The sequence below is a fragment of the Archocentrus centrarchus genome, chromosome 7 (genome assembly GCF_007364275.1).
Source record: "Archocentrus centrarchus isolate MPI-CPG fArcCen1 chromosome 7, fArcCen1, whole genome shotgun sequence".
Taxonomy (NCBI): Eukaryota; Metazoa; Chordata; class Actinopteri; order Cichliformes; family Cichlidae; genus Archocentrus; species Archocentrus centrarchus.
Window position 1 is genome coordinate 31,447,856 of NC_044352.1, and position 21,677 is coordinate 31,469,532.

At 42.1% G+C, this 21,677-nt stretch overlaps 1 protein-coding gene across 3 annotated transcripts in view; it reads left to right on the forward strand.

Moving 5' to 3' along the window:
• The window catches only part of tns2a (tensin 2a), a 56,565-nt gene that overhangs the window by 15,055 nt on the left and 19,833 nt on the right, over positions 1-21,677 (forward strand). For all 3 annotated transcript variants that reach the window (XM_030732737.1, XM_030732738.1, XM_030732739.1), the window contains exons 2-9: positions 3,037-3,142; positions 3,278-3,315; positions 18,181-18,219; positions 18,614-18,655; positions 19,923-19,972; positions 20,293-20,476; positions 20,760-20,810; positions 20,898-21,020. In XM_030732737.1, the coding sequence (XP_030588597.1) occupies positions 3,037-3,142; positions 3,278-3,315; positions 18,181-18,219; positions 18,614-18,655; positions 19,923-19,972; positions 20,293-20,476; positions 20,760-20,810; positions 20,898-21,020 (633 nt within the window). The remainder of the gene's footprint in view (positions 1-3,036; positions 3,143-3,277; positions 3,316-18,180; positions 18,220-18,613; positions 18,656-19,922; positions 19,973-20,292; positions 20,477-20,759; positions 20,811-20,897; positions 21,021-21,677) is intronic.

The window sequence follows — 21,677 nt, forward strand, 5'->3', positions numbered from 1 at the left end:
TTCATATGTTAGAGGCCTGAATTCAGTTCAGGAGATGAGGCTTGAGGTGAGGAGGAAGAGGATGAGGTAGAAATGAGGGATGAGAAAGAGCAGTGGTGGAGGAGGAGAAAGACATAATGAGAAAGAGATGATGAATATATACATGCACAAATGTTAAATGGGCATATACAGTTTGAAAGAGCTATTTGTGATATTTGAATATTAGTTTGCAAACTGATTAAAACATTATAAATTGCCAAAAATCATCAATAAAATGTTGACCTGTGGAAAGATCAGCTAGCATCACCGGACCCTCATACCACTTTGTATCTGAAGATGTAATCGTGAGTCAGGGTACAGCTTCCGGTGTATGTTGAGCCACGAGAGGAAAAAGGTGTAGGACTCTTTTATGCACTCTTTGACCTCTTGTGAATAATTTAGGGCGGGTCATAAACATAAGAAACAGAAACTGCTGAAGCTTTTTTTTCATGCAGCCGATGGAGGGGAGGATTAACGGGAGAGCTTGGGTTTGTTTTAAATCTAGCACTTCTTGCCACATGTATCTTTCCTGACTTCCCATCACGACCCCCCTGGCCACTGCCATCAGGGCACTCGATTACTGGACTTGATTGCCATAGTGAACAGAGATTGAGCAACTTCTCCCTCAGATTATAATAGAAGGGCTTTTGGTGGTTTGGTAGACACCACATGAGTTGATCTGACATCCTTGTGGTGTGGATATAAAGAAAGTTGTCTAATAAACAAAGGTAGCAGCCTCCGTGTGCAACTGTAAAAGAACATCAAATACTTTTAGAGTAAGATTTGGACATATTGCACCTTTTATTACTCTTTATTGTCTTTGTCTCACCAACTGGCTGCACATGGTACTACATATTGTAGGCTCTAATTTAACAGCAGTTATATGCCGCTCTTAACAGCAAACGATTAATAATAATTGAAGCTTATAAACCTACCTTACCTCGAGTCAACTTAGTAGCATGCGGCTGAGGCTTTTGATCACATGGGTAATAAGAGTTTGCAGATGGTCATGTTTTACATAGCACGTCCACGTTGGCTTAAAGCATGTGTTTGTTTTACTAAATAACTGTTGGGATGAGACTGTTTGGTCAACAGCAAGTTTCTGGGAGTTAATTAACAGTTTTAAACCAAACAAATGCAATGCTTTAAACATTTTACATTTATGCATTGCCCATATCCTTATTTCCATTCATTTTATATACAGTATTATGTACACAGATGTGATTCTAAGGCCTTGGCTAATATATCATGTTATCTTTGACACATTTTCTTAGTTTTCTTGCTTTTAACTTCAGCTCCTCTCACATGTGCCAGCATGGAGAGCCTTTTTAAACACCTTACAAGGCATTCAGTAGCAGAGCCCTGCATCACTGCCTGACCATGATTGCCTCTGGTGGGATTATATAGTGGTCTTGATTGTGTCTGAAACAGGAAGAATGCTGCCACCCTCTCCTCTGTATGTTTATTTCTCAGCCCACATCACCGCTGTGGTTCAGCTGACAGTAACTTGTTGCTGTTTTAAAACCCCTTATGTATGATAATGTATACTTCACAGTTAGTGAACACTTTCATAGATGGGAGCGGCTGCGTGCTATAGACTAAATCTCCAAAACTGCACAGGAAGAAATTTAAAGAACTGTTTTGTGTTCTTTTGTGTATGGCCTGGCTCCTTAACTAACATGCTTTGTGAGTGGGCTTGAATGTCAGTGCGGAGCAATAGAGCGTGTATTACATAAGGTAGTAAGACTGGTCATGAGGAAAGGCAAAGGAGTGTTTGCTGCATTTGGGGCTCAGGACCTGGAGTGAGGCAGGAGTGCCAAATCAGAGATACGGCAAAACAGGGCTGAGATAAGATAATGTTAAACTGTAATGAAATTTGTGTGGATTTTGGTCTGCTAACGTGATAAAAGAACCAACAAGAACAGGCCGTGTGAGTCAAATAAAACAAAGTCCCAGGATAAAAATGAGACGTCCCACTAAGTAACGGTGAATCGAGCTTTTCCATCCGTGCCATATTACATAACTGACACCAGCCCCTGAGCCACCCACCCTATCCTCCTCCACCATCCAAGGTGCTGCGGTCACAGTACACTTGTACTGCAGCGGGCCAGCAGCCGCTGAACACAGCAAGCGCCTGGTGATGCCAGGCGAGGCAGCTGTCCAAACACTGTCCAGTCCCTAGAACAGAGCCAGAGAAGCAGGGTAATGGAAGAAGTGTGCAAACAGCTCCCTTTCTTTGTTACCAGGGAGTACAAGCACAAGCAGAGGCAACAAAACCCTTTTTGTCTATGTATCACTTTAATTATCTGAAGCTATGGACGCATTAGCAGCACAGTTGCTTTCCTAAATATAGCTGTTTTCTCATGGTGACGACAGCACTGGTGTGTGGGTGTGTGTATGTGTGTGTGTGTGTGTGTGTGGGGGGGGGGGGGGCACTCACATTTGATGTCAGATAAGTCCTATTTTGTATGTATGCATGCACTTAGACGTGGACTCATATTGAGAAACCCACACTAGCACACATGCATTAAAGCGTACATGCGTACAATGTACACAGGTGTCATATACAGGACGCAAGAAAGAGAAGGTGTGTTTTTTCTCGTACTTTCACCTTGTCTAGCTCACTTTAAAAACAGTTCAGTATGTTTGCTCTTTTTTTTTTCCCTTTCTCACATCTTTACACACACTAAGGATTAGAGTGGGGGTATGGGCGGGAACCTCATGGATTATTACTGGAAGACAGTTACACAACCAGAACAGAAGTTCAAGAACCAAAGGGAGTAAACGAATAGATGCACCCGTGGCTGTGCACCTTCATTTTTTAATCTGTCGTTTATTTATTTACCTTAGTAGCTGCAGGCAGTGGCTTTGGAGTTAGTCTGTAGATTTATCATTTGCAGAGTCAAAACTCTTTCATGATGGTCAAACAAGGATTCTTTAAGTGTTTCGACGTGTAGGATGTCCAGTCCAGTATCAGGCGTGTAAACCTTTCTTGTGCGCATGTGTGTGTGTAAACAGGCAGGGAAAGGAGAGCCCCACGTCTTCAAGGAGAAGACTTTCAAGAAGAAGCGGCAGTGCAGCGTGTGTCGGCAGAACGTCGACACCGTGGGCTCCTTCTGCAGAGGTGAGAGCGTCGCCGTGGTGACTTTTTACAACCAGTTTGGCTGTTGTTATAATTAAGTGGACACTGCAGCTGTGAGATCACTAATTCTATCCTTGTTTTCTTTCCTCCCTCCTACCTGACTCATGCTTCTCTCAGTATGCAAAACAGCCACCCACAGGAAGTGTGAGGCCAAGGTAAGGAACAGCGACCAAAATAAAAAGTTCCAGGCTTGGATCAGATGGGGGGGGGAATCATGTATTGCTAAACATAAAAATGACAAACACAAATACATGGGAAATTTTGACATTAATGTTTCACATTTATGCTTGTATTATGGAACAAGCATAAGTGCCATTTTTCTATGATTTTTCTCTTCATGGTTTTCCCTTTTCCCAGTATTAGCTTGTTAGATGAGTTTCGTGGCATCCAGCTGGAGAATTAGTGCTAACAACTGTTTTTTTCAGAAAGCCCCATTTTTTGTAACCTTGAGGTCTAAGTCCTCATCGCTAACCCTCATCCTAACCTTATGTTTTGAAGAAAAACTTAAACAGACTTAAACATCAGTGGGTTGATGACTGATTAATCTGGTCAGCAGCTTTTCAGACCTTTAGACCTCGGAGGGTAAACAGGAGTAGATAGCAATAGGCATTAATTGCTGAGTTTATGAATATTGGGGTGACATTTGGATAGAAGCATTCAGATGTAAACCTGACTCCTGACCATGTATTCATCAAGCCAGTTCCCAAGGGCTGAAACAAGGTCAAGGTACTGAGATGATAAATGGCATGAAGGAAACACTTTGGGTTATCCAAACATAATGCTGCCAAATTTTGAGCTGAAGTGGATTGTGGAAGTGACAATAACAGGAAGGAAACTTTTTTTTTTTTTAATGAAAGACTAGCATAGTACCCGCCCTGTGGATGGTTGTCAGTTGATGTTAGTAATGGAGTGATAGTTTCTGGGCAGAAACATAAATGATCAGCTGGTGACACGTGTAGACCTGAATTGGGCCACCTTAGAAATTATGAAAAAAATTAAAATTTTATTATCTCATGACTCAAAGCTACCTTTAAGCTGAGCATCCTAAGTCCAGAGATTGTGGGTTTTAGAAAGCACTGAATTGAATGTGGGTTGGGCTTTTTCGGTGTGGTTGCTCACTTCTGCACAGTATACCTTGTTTCTATTGAGCATATTAGTTGTATTGAGGAGGGATATGTTTTACCTTTAGAAGACTTCTCTGTAAACAATATTCTTTGTTTTCCTCTCTGGTGAGTAGAGATCAAGTTGCTTGGATTTGCTAAGTCAAACTGTTTCCATCATCTTTTCTCAAATTTCTAAAGTTTGATTTTGTACACATTTAAATTTTTCATGCACATGGGTCACAGTGACTGCCGAATGCACACGGTTCTCGGTAAATTACACAAGACAGGACAGACTGGATACAGGAAACTGTGTGCAAGGCCCTTCATGCACAGCTACTCAGTGTACCATAGAGTGCCTGACCTGACAAATAGCTCTTCAAATGACCAAGTTTTAGACAAAGTTTACGATTGTATTTACACACCGTTTAGCCTACTTTAAAAATTTGCCTGCTTTAGTGTGGTTCCTTGAGCTACACAACAGCAACACTTCCGCTGGCAATGTTTATTTTCATGTGTTAAACTCGCCAAAACCCTTACCAAATTTTGGAAAATTTGGAACTACCCCGTACGCAACTGATACATGTGAATTCCATGCGCGGCGTGGTCACATCCGTGGCAGTCAGCCTTCATCAGTCATCCCCACAAAAAGCAACGTTTTATTTCTGCTGATATCCATCGCAAAAGACGGTAAGTATGTTAGCAGAGTGTTTCAGCTGTATTATTAGTGGGCATCTCAAAGTGATGACAGACCTTCTCCACTTGTCTTCACAACCAACTCGGAGAATTTAACGGCTACTCCAGATTGCGCGCAGTCATTACAACGATGTGAGATTCCCCATGCCGGACAATTGCCAACGCATTAACGGGATCGATGTTAAAAATTTCTCCCTTCAAAATAAAACTTTATTGCAATTTGCACCGCATATTTTGCAAAAAGAACATTATACGTGTAACCATGCGTGCTTCCATGAGGTACGTATCAGCTTTTTTGCCTGCAAAGTCTTGAACACCACGTACAACGACTTACCTGTTTCCTTTTTATTGTATAGGTAACAACTTTTACCTCAAATATAGATCAGCTGGTTTCAGTGATCGTTGTCACTGAAACAAAATTGTCTTGCCACAAGGCTATGAAAGCATTTTAAAAGTTGCAGAATACTACCAGCTATATATAGACATCAGTGGGAACTTAACCAGCTCTGGACAGGGTAAATGTTAGGTCATTCCTTGACACAACCCTTTCTCACAAATTCAGGGTTCAGACCAAAGCCTTACAAGGTCCTGGGGGATACTGGTTTTATGCTGTATTAATAATGCCAAAGCAACATACTTCAGGAAAAATTTATAAAGATTCATCAGGGTTATTTGCTAGATTGTTATTAGTTATGTGAAGTGTGAAAAGACACATGACAGTAGCTCTATGAAAGCAGATATCTTAGGATCTCTTCTAAAAAGAAGCCTGTTCATTTGCATTCCTCAAAGTGAGCTGCAAGCTATCCCCGAACACCACACTGTTGGCTCTGTGAAAGGGTTGTTGATGGAAGTATGGTATAATGAATAGACAGAGGGATGCAGAGGGGGAGAATGCCAACCATGGCCAGAGTGAAGAAGAAAGGGGCAGAGGCAGAGAGCCTTGGCAGGCAGCAGCTAAGGGAGATAAAGCTAAGGGTGAAGGCATGTGGCAGAGACAGGCCTCATTCCTCTAGCATCCCTTCTTGAGCCTTGAGGATGAATTCAGAGATGAAACGATGGCTTTGAAACAGCACATGCAATAAACAAGCAAAATCAGGCTTTTCAGGACAGCTTGTGGTATTGGTTGCAAGTTGGTTATAACTTGGTGTGTATGGTTATAACATTAGAGTGGACACAACATTAAAACCAGTGACAGGTGAAGTAAGGGTTCACAGTGTAATGCTCTGCTGGGAAACCTTGGGCACCTTTGACTTGAATCATCCACCTAAATACTGTTGCAAGTCCAGCACACCAACCTATGGCAGTGGCATAGGATGCCGGCGGGCCTGTGAACTTCAAAAGTGCCACCATTCGCAGGCTTCCTGCAACAGCACGAGTGAAATTATCGTAATAACCCTATGATGGCTGTGGAGCGCAACTTCTCAGCTTTCAGAAACCATTTGGATTTTTCCAAGGAGACAAATTGTCGTGTAATTATGGTAATGCAAAAGATGGGCGTTAAAGGCGGTTTAGGGCACGTTGCCCTCACAGCTGGCTAGTTAGATAAGTTCACTAACACTCAGTGACTCAAATGTCATTTTAATATTTCTTTTTTATTGATATAAAACAAAACAAAAAAATATAGTACAATGTGTTAATTGGTTAATTAAGAACTTTACCTTTATAAATAGCCAGGTTAGCCATTTCATTTCTTTATAACTAAGCTACTGTAAGCTGTACAGCCATAAAGGGCAGCATCAGTGTTCTCCTTTATCTTGTCATATGATTTTGTTAATCACAACCCCTAGCCCTGAACCTGGCCTTACTCTACGCTTTGGAGACAAAAATTCTTTTAGGGAAAAGTGTAAATAAAGACTTGAGAGAACAAGTATTTGTATTGTTAAGCACAAAAAGGCAGCATCAGTGTTCAAAAAGGGTGGACAGCAGTATAGACATTTATGTTCCTTATTTAGCAGTAGATGTTTCAAATGGCAATCTGAGGATTGATCCAGTGTTTCCCAGTTTATTAAGAAAAAGTATATTATTCTACAGAAATTGTTAAGATTAATTACCAAAAAAAAAAAGAGCAGGATGTTGTTTGACAGCCTTACAGTAACTATCTGATGCTTGGTTGTTGACTGGGAGCTAAACTGTGATATCCATCGCTGCTGCCCAGGAAGGGAGAGGTCGGATAAGGGAGGATGTGGAGGACTGGCTGCTCTGTCTATATTAGCTGTTATCTAACCTTATATATAACGGGGAGACTTGGGGAGGGATGAAGGAATGACATTGGTCCTTCCTAGTGTGAATTCAAATATGTGAACTTAACGAAGGAAAGACAGAGGCACGCTAAACTGAATAAAACTTAGCTGTCCAGCTAATTAGTTTAAGCTAATGTGTGTCACCTGGTTCGTGGTAAACAGCTATTGTTACCTGGTTTCATTTTCCTTGCATGCCATTCACATGTGGGATTTATTAGCTGTTACACTGAACACACTGATTCACGTTGATTGTGAATCATCCAGCTCTACTCTTTGCTATGTGTATATCTGTGTTTGTGTGTGTAGTATACACACAAACACAGACCTAAACACTTCTGGAGGTCTGTCATCTGTAAGCCATCACCAGACTTTTTACATCTCCACTTAGCTGGTGTTGCTGGAAGTTTTGTGATGAATCATCTCATTGCTGCACTGTTCAGTATGTCATCAGATCTGCTTCAGTTCTGTGAGGTTGGAAAAAAAATCGTAAACTTCCTTCTCAGGAAGAATGATTGGTGGTGATGATAGTCAGTGTGCATTGCATGTTTTTAATTTCAGTCATTCTGCTCTCTGCTCTTTGCCCATGAGGTCAACAGCCTCCGGCTGGCTCATCTCTGTTCTATTAAAAAGCACACAGAGACTCTCACAGAGACGAACAGAAGGCCATAAACAGTTTTACTTCAGCATGTTTTCTCTCAGCGAGTAGTCTCCCTTATCTCTGATCCCAAGAGGAAAATTTAGCCCAAAGGGAATTGGTAGGGGGTGGTGGGGAAAGAGATGGAGGGGAGAGAAGAGCAAGAGGAACAGTGGGAGTAGGAAGGATTAAAATTAGCGAAATGCAGCCCGTGACGACTCGACTGGGCCCGTCTGTCTAATTAGGCAAGAAGAGGCATTTCCGTTGGTCAAACAACTGGCTGCTGACTAGCCGCTCAGCTCCCAGACTGAGTCACCCCACCAGTGATCAGTCGGGCTGGATCAATGAAATGTATGGTCGGCTGTCAGATGTGTTGTGTTAGACAAAACGACGCTGACTTAACAAGTGTTCCTGTACAGGTACAGGTCTGTTATGCTCGTCATTCACATGAAGCATGATTTTCCAGCAGAGCACAATAAGTGTTATTTACTTTCCCTGTTTAAAGAGATTGCAAATGCAAGTATTACTTCACTGCTGTTGCTATGTGACTGCAGTTCAGTGAGTAAACAAAGAGATTTCTGACTGGAAAAATGGCCGAGTGGTAATCCATCCTACACATGGTGTATGTTGGTAAAGTGGAGCTGCATATCACAATAATTACAATCCCCCCCCCCCCCCCCCCCCCCCCCTTCTTCTCTCTCGTCCTTGTCAGTCCTCTTATCTGCTGAAAATGTCAAAACACATTTTACATGAGACTAAGCTGTGCACTGTTTGCATTGCCTGCTCCTCTCTTCACAAGAAGAGGATGTACAATCAAGTACAGATAGAGTGGAAGTGGGGGAGGATGCAGCGATGGGGAGAAGAGCAACATAACCCGCCTGATGTGTCTCTAAGCCTTTCATCAAGACAGTTGTGGTTACTGTTGTGCTCCTCGGGGCTCTCTTTTTTCTAATAAGGAAATTCAAAGCATAGAAATGCTTTAGAGAAAAGAATCCTTTGAAGTATCTTCCATGCACTTCCTCTACGGCGACAGTTCTCCTGAAGGCTTCAAATGACTTTATTCCAAATTTCCTTTTTGACTTTGCATTAACTGGTGTGACACAATGGAAAACATACTGTAGAGCAGATGTAGAATACCGGAAGTGATGAAGAGAGACGGCAGGAAAAAAGCACACTGTAGTCCCTGTTTTCCCAACATGCAGCTCAACATGACAGCTGACCCCAACATCCCTGTTCCTCCACAGACTTCCCCTCAAACTGAAACCACTTGGTCAAGTCGCTATAGGAATATGTCACTCGTTGTTATGAGAACATGCCAGCTAAGGCATACTTTTAAGCAGCCCCCTGTTACAGGGCTGTAAGGCTTAAAATAAGAAATATCCATTCCAGCAGTTTTCTGTAGGCAGCCTTTTTAATTGTTTCAGTAGGTTGTTTCTGGGGGGCTTCAGTGACATCAGCAACGAGTCATTTCTGTGGCCTTGAGCCCAGGCCTCTGGTTTCCCCCCTGCAGTTCCAGTATTTCACTAAATACTCGTGTAGTCAGCGTGAGTCATTGAGGATAACAGGATCCAACTGTATCGTTTTAACATCACCGCGACCATGACTGCCTCTTTTGACTAAACGAGTCGCAACTTTATCACAGACAGCTTTGGTAATTGCTGAGATAGGTTGGCATGTTTTGAGTTCAAGTCGTGGTGTGTGTGTGTGTGTGTGTGCGTGTGTGTGTGTGTGTGTGTGTGTGTGGGTGTGTGTGTGTGTTGCAAGCACAGACTAAGAGAAAGAAGGAACAAGTGAGTGAGCATTGTTGATGAGAGTTAAAACCATAAGCATGACAGCTTACTTAGCCAAGTTGTGACTAAGCCAGGCCTGTGTGTGTGTGTGTGTGTGTGTGTGTGTGTGTGTGTGTGTGTGTGTGTGTGTGTGTGTGTTTCAGCCAGCCAGGACATAAGCTGCACTAATTGGTCAGTGGGTTTGGTCTCAGAACATTTGGATCTCTCTGCTATTGGGGACCTTAAACATTGGCAACTCACTCACTTCAATTCCTTTTCTTTTATAATTTAAGTCGTTCAGGGAACCGTCAAGACCTGCGGGCAAGACCCAAGAATATTATAAAGAGTAACTATAAACTGTACATAACTGTACGTAAGATGAGATCCTCCGTTGAATTTGTGACTCCACATTTTAAAGCCTCAGTTTTGCTTTTTTGCTACTGCTGTATTGTTTTTTTGTGTGTTTTTTTTTTTTAAAGCTAGAAATGAGAAGGCATACTTTGCAAATATTAATCAGTGCAAAGCCAAGATTGAGAGGTCCAGTTATGAATTAGCACAGGTGAGGCTGAGTACACAGCTACTGGTGACAGCTGCCTGTATTTGCTAATTTTAAGAGGTTCAGGCCAGAGGAAAAAAAACAAACTTCACCCCCTGCACATTTGTTATAAATGGGTAAACCAGTTGGAAGAAATGTAAAGAAATGCTTGAAGGAAATGGTGCTTAAATCATAAACTTTGTGCCAGTTGATTGACAGTCTCCCTGATTACTGATACTGATCTACTGCACCAAGCTTTCGTTCCCGTGGGCGCTGTCATATTTGTGCCTGTGTGTAATTGGGTTTTCCTGTCTTTGTGTCTTTTAGCCTCTTTTGGTTTTTGTGCCCTGTCAGTTCACCTCCGCAGACCTCAATGAGATGGGGAAAAAAAAAAAACAAGTAAAATTCACAGGAAGACAATAAAGACCGTAACCACAGTGGCGTCTACTTTGTGAGTTGTGGTGTACTGCAGGAGGAGATGGGCCTAAACAGCGGTCGGCAATGCCCGTCTGAAGAATGCACACGCATTTTTGCGCATACAGTAAACACTGTTTAGGCTGAGGGGTGCTGCAAATATAGAAAGAGGAGGGGACAGGGTGCTTTTGAGAATTGTGTGAGTGCCTGCTTATCAACAAGATGAATGACAGACAGAGCTCAACCACAGAGGGCAGACATGGACTGAAGATCTGTAATAATGCCCCTCATCAGTTGGTTCACATTTTTCCGTTGTTGATCCCTCCCAATCTCATCGTGAACCGGGTCTTCCTGCGTTGTTTATTTACTCGTGTTTATTTTTGTCCAGCTTCAAACTTTCTGCGCTTGTTTGGCTTGGGTGGAAGATAAAGATGGCTGGATGAGAACCCTGTTTGTATCTGCTTTTAGCCCGGAGCATGTACCTAGCAACCCTCTGTACAAGCAACATTCCTGTTTGTGTTTTCCATCTGCATAACTTTAGTCTGTGTAGTCAGAACCTCAAAATCCATAACAGGGAATTGCATCCCGCTTGGCCATAAAAGCTCGACCACAGGGACCCCATGTGACCTATGATATCTTCAGCCGCCCTCTCAGCTGCTTGGCACAAAACTGAAACAGTGATAGACAGAGACCTCTTTCTTTCTTTCCATTTGTGGTCAAAGGAAAAGTGTGGGAACAAGAGACAGAGAGGGAGAAAAGGAAAAAAGAGAGAAATAAAACACAAATGCTTTTTTAGATGGCCTTGTATACAGATGTATATGGACTCCTAAGCCTACTGGATGTAAGTGTTTCACCCATAGGTGTTGTTTTTGCTTAGCTATGGCCTTGAAGACCCCTTGAGTCAGGCTGGTTTCTGTTTTTCTCATGAAGAGCACCTTGTCATGATTAAGAGGCACTGAACATGTGGGGTGCATTTAAAGGACAGTTATACAGCTAAGCCAGATAAATCTCAAAACTGCCATAAAATAAGTCCTGCAGGGTTGTGCAAAAGAACGACCATCTGTATTTCTGAGTGCCACACATGTAGCAAAAGAAAAAAAACAGTCTGAAGCATTAGTTTTGCACTTTTCTGCCGGTATGTTTGAAACTGTTTGTTTGGGAAAAAAATGGAAATAACTTATTATTACAGGTTGTCAAACTGAACAAACTAGCACAGAGAGTGAACTTGCTTTTTCTTTCTGCTGTCTCCATCCTGCTTCCTTGTTTCTGTAGGTGCTACGGTGTTTCATCACCACTGTTCTTCTAGCCTGACAGCAGGTTTCTCTCTGGGATCTTATGAATTAACTACATTACTTTGTTCTGTTCACTTCAAGGTCCCCTGCATTCTTCTCATGCTCGCTCACTGATGATGGTGATCATGAAAGCACACATGGCCACGGCCACCATTGGCTTCGACATCTGAATCCTTACAGCTTTCATCAGTGCCCTCTGATTGGCTCTCCTGAGGGAGCTGAAGGAATGAGCAGACTGTCAGGCTTAAGGCTGACCATCAAAGGAAATGGTGCATGAGAGCACTGTTCATATGTAACTAAGACATGTTTGATCGGGATCTGGATTGGTTGCAACTGTTTGCTTGGCTCACGGATACAGTTGTTAGCATGTGTCAGTACTTGCTCTCAGAGCAGCTAATTGAATTGTTACTGCACGGGTGTTTTTCAAGTCATAAAGTACAACACACACTGACCATTTCACATCAGTTTACATCTATTATTGGATGGCTGTTGCAAACACCAAACAGGCAAAGAATGTAGTTGGTATATACCTTAGCAGCAGTGTCTCCACTGCTTCCCTTGAGTGAAAATTTAATGTTACTGTGGGGCAGTTGGGATTATAATTTTAGGGACCTTTGTCCACAGTTTCCTCATCTATGCCCAAAAGGGTATCAAGCTCAAAATGCTTACTTGCGTTGCTCCACTGGTTTAATGTTTTTCTGTTCAGCATTATTTGAGGGGGCACCAAAGTACATAAACAGCTGCCCAAGTATATTTGGCAGCTCATTTCAGCATTTTTTTTTCTGCTTCAAAGAATGACCCCACTGGCAATTGATTGGACTAGTGGACTTGCTCTTATTTTGAAAGTTCAGTTACTGCTAACCTTGCCCTTCTTACCATTTAGCTTGATGGCAAGGTTATCATTGTTGTTGTTGGTGGTGGTGTTCTGATGTAACTAAGCTGCCTCCCCATCATGTTTTATGGTGGGACATGCTCCAGCTCCCCCACCTTTGACTGCAGCTGGCAGCGATAGTCCCCCTTCTGTCAGATCTACTGTGATCTGGAAGGGCCAAGTACGGTCACAAAAACCATCAAATGTTCATGAGGATAGCCCGAGGAAAGAAAGCCCAAGAATCGTCAGCTCAGAAATTAACGATTATCAACGCCTCAGATTGACAGCATCGATTGCTGGGAGGATACTAAGAGACCGCTGTTTTGGTTTGGATGGGTTAGAGAAAAAAGAGAAAAGTATTCACGAACTGCTTAAACACTCTAAGAAAAGCTCCATGTGACTGCCCCCTGTAGCTGGCTAAGGGAATGATGAGCATGAAGCTGTTTTTTATGTCAGAATGAGTAGATGTGTGAAAACATTTGACTTCTGCTGTATGGCCCTGTTACTGTGTCTTAAAGGCAGTACTGCTTAGCTGCTTTATATACAAGGGACTATTACAAGGAATAAAAAAATGTTCCTTAGCTTGTAGGTATCCACACACAGGCTATGCTTGAATCTTTAGCCATGAGCTGTTGGCCTTTGTAATAACATACAAAGGCCAACAGCTCACCCCAGAGTTATCGCTGTCAGAGCCCACAGCTCTTAAGCCATGCACTGAGAGGTGAGACCTGTGCATTATCCATTTGCTATGCGTCTTCTGGCTTTGATGGATCAAAGGGTAAGTTAGGAGCTTTAGGAGCCAGGGCCACTACAGGCAAGCAGAGGATAGAGAGCTAGCAGAAGGAGATGGTGGAGAGGGTTATGGAGGTCAGCGGTTTCAGCTGAACACACCTGAAAAGAGGCAGCAGGGGAACACAATCGGCAGCATTTCACTGAGTATACTGACACAGTATATTACAGTGTATTATAGTATAATACAGAAGTAATATAATGCATATTGATTTTTGCAATTGTAATAATATTTGTCACTAGTTATGCTACTCCTTTGCTCAGAGATGCGTTTTTGAAGCAGGTTTCTGACCTGTGACCTTCCAGTAAAAAGACACTCAAAGACAAGGCCTGTGAAGATGTGAGAGCATCAGAAGTTCAGAAGCAGGGGGCAGGGAATGAAAAGATTTCAAGAAAAGTAGTAGGAGGTAGGGAAGTTGGAGAAGTGAGAGGAAGACAAACAGGAAAGGTTTTGTTAGAAACAGATTAGAGAAGAAAAGGAAGGAAACACTGGGATTGAGAGGGGATATCCAAGGGAAGAAAGTTTGCGATTAGGAGAAATTTGATTGAGTAGAACAGAGAAAAGAGAAAGGAAGAAGTTAAAAAAAGGGGGAGAACAAGAAAGATGTGGACAAAAAGAAAAGGGAAAAACAAAACCCTAAAGAGCGAAGTGGATAAGAGTGGAAAATAAAGGGAACAAACTAAGAAAGGAGAAGGAGGGAGAGGAGGTCAATTAATGGATAAGAGGGTGACAAGGTAAGAGAAAAGCGAGGCAAGGAGGATGAAAAGAGAAGTGGAGTGATGGGTGGAGGTCTTTTAGCAGGAAGTTTGTGCGTAAGTGTTGGCCTGGGGAGATGGAATCTGGTGCGGTGTGGTGTGTTTGTTCTGGCTTAGCGGCCACCCTCAGCAGGCCCCTTCACTGGGCACTGGGGGAGAGGGATGTAGAGGAATAAAAAGGAGAAAATGGTTATGAAAAAAATAAGTTGATAACCAGCGCGCAACCGTCAACCGAGGTACAGCCTGCTTTGAGAAATAAAGTCACTAAATGGTGCAGGGTGAAAATCGAGTAACTGTAGTCATAACAAATGGAAATCTGAAACAGTGAGGATTACTCCCAGGACTGGGAACTGGAACCGTTGGGTGAGCCCCATAAGGCTTTGATTTTCTTCTTAAGAGATTATTGAATTGCTACTTTTTTTTTTTTCCATTAACAGGACCAAATTTCATGACGAGCTTTAAGGCATGTCTTTCATTGAACATTGCACACGTCAAACCCCAAAAAAGCAAAACCGAGGCATTTGCTGACCTGGGTAACATCCAGCACTTTTACATCCTGGGGTGTTACTAGTTGGACCTCATGTTCAAGAGTGATTATATGTAGTAATGATCAGCTGTAACTACTTTACTGCATTTTGTTACTTACATAACAGTAGATGCACAACTTTTTGTACTGTGTACAGTGAGGGAAATAATTATTTGATTCTCTGCTGAATTTGTAAGTTTGCTCACTCACAAAGGAATGAACGCTCTCTAATTTTATGGTAGTTTCATTTTAATGCAGAGAGACAGAATGTCAATCAAAAATCTAGAAAAAACAGATTAAAATTATAAATTGATTTGTATGTCACTGAGTGAAATAAGTATTTGATCCCCGAGCGAAGCGCGACTTAGTACTTGGTGGTGAAACCTTTGTTAGCAAGCACAGCAGTAGCTGTTAGATGGTCACCAGGTTTGCACACATCTCAGGAGGGATTTTAGCCCTCTCCTCTTTACAGAAACTCTAAATCCTTTAGGTTTCTTGGCTGCTGCTTGGCAGCTCCAAGCTTCAGCTCCCTCCACAGGTTTTCTATAGGACCGAGGTCTGGAGACTCCACCATGACCTTAACATGCTTCTTTTTTAGTCGCTCCTTTGTTGCCTTGGGCGGTATGTTTTGGGTCACTGTCATGCTGGAAGACCCATCCACGACCCATCTGTTAAATGTAATTTCCCCATTGTGGGACTAATAAAGGTATTCGTATTCGTATCTTCAGTCTTTTGGCTTAAGGAAGGAAGTTCTCGTCCAAGATTATACGGTACATGGCACATGGCCCCCTAAATGCAGTGAAGCAACAGAAAAACAGCCCAAAGCATAATATTTCCAACTCCGTGTTTGACTGTGGGGGTGGTGTTCTTTGGGTCATACACGGCATTTCACTTCCTCCACACACTGCAGGTTAAGTTGATACAAAGAGCGTGATTTTGGTTTCTTCTGACCACAGGACTTTCTCCCAAGCCTCATTTAGATGTTGATTGGCAAACTTCATGTGGCACATGAAGTCTTTGTCTGTGATTAAGGAACTGCTACTCTTGAGGTTATTCCAGTTTTTACCCACAATAAATAAAGTTTGTTTTGAACAAAACTACCAGTATTTAATCATAAAGACTGTGACTGAATTTCCAAAGACATGCATTTAGTGGGGTGATTCTGGATTGCCCGTCGGTGTGAATGGTTGTCTGTGTCTCTGTGTTAGCTGTGACAGACTGGCGTCCTGCCCAGGGTGTATGCTGCCTCCTGCCCTATGGCTAAATCCTTTGTTCCTTTTCTGGGGTTTCAGAAAAATGGAGAAGACAGTAAAATATGAAGAGTCACCTGTCCTGAGAGCCAAAGACAACTTTGACTGGGGCTGGAAGAGGATAACTTCATGTTAATTAAATATAGTAGAATGAAACGTGTACAGTTAAAAAAAAAAATGCACTGCTTCACTTGCTCTGGTTGGGGAAAAAAAAGAAAAAGAAAAAAAAGACTCTTTTAAAATGAAACTGACCTTCAGCAGCCAGAGGGAATTAAGAGAAATTAGATCCTGGCCCAGCCCAAACTCTGTCCTTTGATGCAGTAGGTTTAGGCTTTGCTTAAAACATACACAGGAAAAGATTTGAGATTCAGTTCCCTACAGAGATGGAAAAGAAACATTAATTCTCAAAGTGAGTCATGCAGTAACATTGTCCAGTAAGTCATTTGATAGCCGATGTTCAACCTGAACCGGTTTCCTGCAACGTATCAAACGTCATTCCTCAATTTAGCCTATTATCTGCTCATCTGCCTTCCTGCTGTATTACATACAAACAACACTAAGCGACTGCACTTTACACTAAGGAAAGCTTAACTCAGACTGTACAACACATAGATACTGTGGTGACACACACCCCAGGTTCAGGGCCTGTGTAACTTCCCCTTTGTGCACAATGAGATATACACAAGCCCTTGCCCTTTTCCTGTATCCAAATAAACAGTCCAAAAAGGGCTCTTTCGGTGGAACATTGCCTTTTGCGTATGTGTGTGCGTGCACACGTGTTGTCATATGTTACGCAAGCATGGCTGTGGACCTCAGCCCCCTTCATTAGGGCTGCTGTTCAGCTCCTGCTTCCTTTGGTTACAGTTCATTGACCTGTAGGCCCATAACAGACATGGGAATCGGATGTGTCGTTCTGAATGTGTGTGTTTCTGTCTCAGCGCTCCTCCAGCTGTGTAGCCACGATATCTGGCTTCACATTTGCGCGCACTTCACATTTTGTAAACATGCTCTCGAAAATGAGTCGAACTTGTAAATACTTGTAAATACTTTATACTTAAGTGCATTTTGGTCTTAGACTGTGCTCTATTCATCATCATGTAATGGTTTTGTCTGTGCGTCCTCCCCACTGTCTGACCTTAACAAGATGCACTGCAGACCTGTGCGACAGCAGTGATCTTTAAAGAGGATGGGCAGTTCTCCCAGTAAAGGTTGACAAATTAAAATACAAGGTTAAAATGTCATGGCTTTTTTTGGCAGTTCTTGCACAAGAATACCAAGATGATCGGTTCTTAATTGATGATCCAAATTCTTGTTGACATTCCACCTTTTCTAAGATTACGAAACGATTTTACTTCCAGAAACCCGTTTTCATCATGATGTAACCTTTGAGTCACAGGGAAACCTCTTTAGCATACTTTTTGTTTGTGAATCCACATTTTGGTTTGTTTGGTTAAGTTTAGGCATTAAATTATGTAGGGAACTGCTTGCTCACCGGTTAACATGCAGTCATGTGGAAAATGTAAGTATTTCCCATGACAATTAGTGGTCATTTTTGGAAAAGCAATAATTTGATAGCCTTTGATAGAGTGCATGCAGAAAAAGTTGAGTTTGGAATTATTTAACAAGCTAAAATTTATTAGACATATGTTCGTATGTATTATTATTCCCTTAAGTGTGATAAATGTAGTGGGTTGTCTACTTTTTGTCGTTGCTTTAAAGAGGTTCAAATGTTTGCTTCTCCAGTGGGGTGCAGTTACTTCTCTCAAAACCATATTTCTTCATTTTATCTTTGCAAAAACTAAAGTGTAAAAATGACAGCGTAGCCTTGCTGTCATCGGGCCAACCATGTCCCAGCTACATCTTCACATTAAATGCATCGTGTATATGAGTGGACTGCATCATCCAATGAGTATACTGTAAATCATTCATGTATTTTCCCAAACCTTCCGGTTAGTACTTAATCACTTCTCTGATTTATTTGGATTTTTCTTCTCATCGTCTTATGTTAGGAAGCCATTGCTTCCCATATCTGACCTCATCACTCTGTCCTGAAGCAAAAAGGATGTTTTTGTTGCTTTTTTTTTTTTTTTCTCCCTGTGTGTGTGTATCAGTTGTGTATTCAGATGTGACTGTATTTGTGTGTTCCAGGTGACCTCTGCATGCATCCCAGCTACCTCCAATGATTTGGTAAGTCCCCTCCATTTACTCGTTCCTTTTCCTGAAAAGAAACTTTCCCACCCTGTCTGTCCATAGTTAGGAGGTATGGCTCCCCAAAACCACTGTATGGTTTCCTCTTGCTGAATTCCTGTTGGGAAGCCGAGCCCTCAGCCCAGTTCATTCCAGGAGCTCTGTGGGATTTCAGTCCAGCAGGGAAAAAAAGAGTTGATGTAGGAAGTAGTAATGTTTACCCATTAGGGAGTTTGTTTGTTTAATTAATTCTCCTTTCCTTCCTCTGTGTTGCCTCCTCTTTTTTCCCCTTTCTCCCCACTTTCACCTCCTTTCAACCTCCTCCCTTTCCCCTACTTCTTCTTCCCATCCTTCACTCTCCTTCATCCTCTCACCGCTCCTTCCTCACATCCAGCAGCGTAGAGGGACCGCTCCTTCTCGACACATCCAACACCTGGTGAGCATACTGTGACCTCCACGCTCTCTCCTTGTCCTCCTCTGAACCTTCATGCTTTTTTTCTATATCTTCCCCTTTTTTGTCCAAGTCAAGTTTGTCTGGGGAATGTCCAAATCTGTCAAGGAATAAAAAGTTTGTGGCTTCACTCAACTTGATTTATCACATACTAAACAAACCAAAGAGAGAGGAATGGCCAGTTTGAAAGGCAATAGCTCCTAAAGGCTGCAGCATATACTAAAGGGCATGAAGTATAATTCAACTCAAAGTGATTTATTCCTTCAGGAACTAGTGTGTTCAGTAAGTTTAACCTACGTCTTCATCTTGATTGTTTTTTTTTTTAGCTGCATAAATGTGCAAATGATCAGAAAAAGAACAACCTGCAGGCTCGATTTTAACTAATTTGACTTTTTTTTTTTTAGATTTCTTCCCATAAACTGTAAAAGGTATAAAAAGGGCATAGTTATCAGAGGGCTCTGGTTTCAAGAAGTCTGTGAGGAAAATTGCCCCTCTTTTCACTTAATATGTGACTTCACCTCACACACCTCACCGATGGGTTTATGGTCTGGTCTCGTTAGCTGCTTTTAAGTTATAATGTATAAAACATGATGTTATTTTGTAAATTATTGGTCAGAATTAATTCAGATCCAACCCTCACTTGTCAGATGCATTTATGAAGCACCAAAATGGCAAAAATACTCAAATTTAGGGTTCGCACCAACAATCTTCTCACTGACCAAAGGCTAAAATCACTGTGGCTATGTCTGTTTTTATATACAGTCTATGATTCATTCTGTGTGGACCATTTTTATTGGAAAGCTAGCTATAATTCTTTGGAAATGTGGCTGAAATCTTGGATGGGGGTAATGGTTCCACAGCTTGGGGGTGCAGTGCGTCATTTTTGCATTCTGACATTTTATTCCAGGGTGCAATCATCTCTCCAATATTCGTGCAGTGGAACACAAACAATGTGCAGTGCAATGCAGTGACAGTGACAGTAACAGGATTCAACAGCTTAATTTACTACACTCTACAAAATAATCTACAGAGTGTCCATTTTACTGTGAGCTTTGAAAGAAATCTTCCAAAGGAGGCCTGAAGAATGGAGTTTGGGACATAAGACCTGAGGGTAGTCTAAAGCCAGGTGTGGACAGTTGGGTGACATGCAAGTTGCTCATTTGTCATCATTATTGCAAAAGGCCCAAAAAATACATTGTTATTAAAGTGGTGATCTGCTGTGTCTTATTATATTTTTATTTTTTTTCTGCAGGGATCCACCAAATCTTTAACCTACACCAAACAGAGAAACACCCTGCCAAGGTAAAGCCAACTCATTAATTTCTCATAATACATGTTGGGGATGTTTCTACAGAAATCATTTAATACAAATGCAAATAATGTCTCCACACTGGCACTGCGCTGTGCTTGCTTTGAAGCCTGTGCTGTCTTACACTTGTTTCTCAGACAAATGTGCTTATCCTCTTTGTTTTTAGTGTCTGACCTGCATGTTACATACAATATCCAGTTTCTCTTTCCTGGCTTGATATTTTCCCTCCATCCATCAGAGTGTATCTGAGGGTTTGTGTTGAGCTACCGCAAACAACCCACTGACCCCTGCTCTCGCTTCTCGGTTCCTGCAGGAGCTTCAGCGTGGACCGCGTGATGGAGCGAGTGATGGAACGAAACTACGACTTCGACTTGACCTACATCACCGAGAGGATCATCTCCGTCTTCTTCCCTCCGAAGCTGGAAGAGCAGCGATACCGGCTGAACCTGAAGGAGGTGGCTGCCATGCTCAAGTCCAAACACCAGGAAAAATTTCTGGTGAGTGGAGAGAAATGCAATACACTCATCAGCTGAGACGTACAGTGGGTACTGAAGTCTTCACAAGACAGTGTTTACTCTTGGAGTATTCAGCTAAATACATCTGAAGCATTGTTACACAGTACAGTTTGGCATACAGCCACAGGAAGCTGCAAAATAGAAACCCACAAATAAGCAGTCTGGTTTTTTTTTTTTCTGTCACGCCTATAATAAAATAATAGTGATGACAACTTGCTGCGGTGATGCAGTGAAGTGGAGATAAAAAAAATCTTTCTGTTTTCAGCTGCTGAATCTCTCTGAAAGACGCCATGACATCACCCGGCTGAACCCAAAGGTAGAACTTCCTGCAATTCTTGATGTTGGGAATTCACTTCACAACCTTTCATCTAATCTTTTTTCTTCTGTCTCCATCCACCACCAGGTCCACGACTTTGGCTGGCCCGACCTCCACGCCCCACCACTGGATAAGATCTGTGCCATATGCAAGGCCATGGAGAACTGGCTGAACTCTGACCCCCAGCACGTGGTGGTCTTGCACTGCAAGGTCAGACTTCAGGGGCCCACCGGGGGGGTTTCTCAGATGGACATCACACAGTTTCCCAGGCTCTAAAACGGGCAGATGTGCTGTAGGCAGATGTCTGTAATGACTGATGCTTCCTAACAAGGTTGCAAAATATCAGGAATCACTGCTGGTTGGTAGTTTTATAAGGACAGATTTCATATTCTTGGTGCTGGTCGTGGTGGTAATGGGCAGTTAAATAAAGGAACCCAGTTTAGCTGGATGGCGAAAAAGGATCAAAGTGAATTGTAGCAAATATTTTGATTGTTGTCATATAAAATCATACAGCTTCTACTCAGCTTTACCGCTGACTACGTTGCATCTTGACTAATTTCGGAGGGATACACCAATGTGTTATGCCAGATATCGGTCAGTATCTGCCTTTACGATAACACGGCATCAGTCACTCATAGATATATTCAAAATAAATCTAAATATAGTCAAAATAAACAAAATGGAGAGCTGAAAGACATTAAAATGGTTATGTTTATAATAAAAACATCTTTGTCTCCCTATCACAGAAGATGAATAAATGACAACAAAAACATAATAAGAGCAACATCAGCCCAGAGACATCAAACATCAGAGCTTCCCTGCTGTTCGGTCTGTGACAGGATACCATCTTTATGAATCAGTTACAAT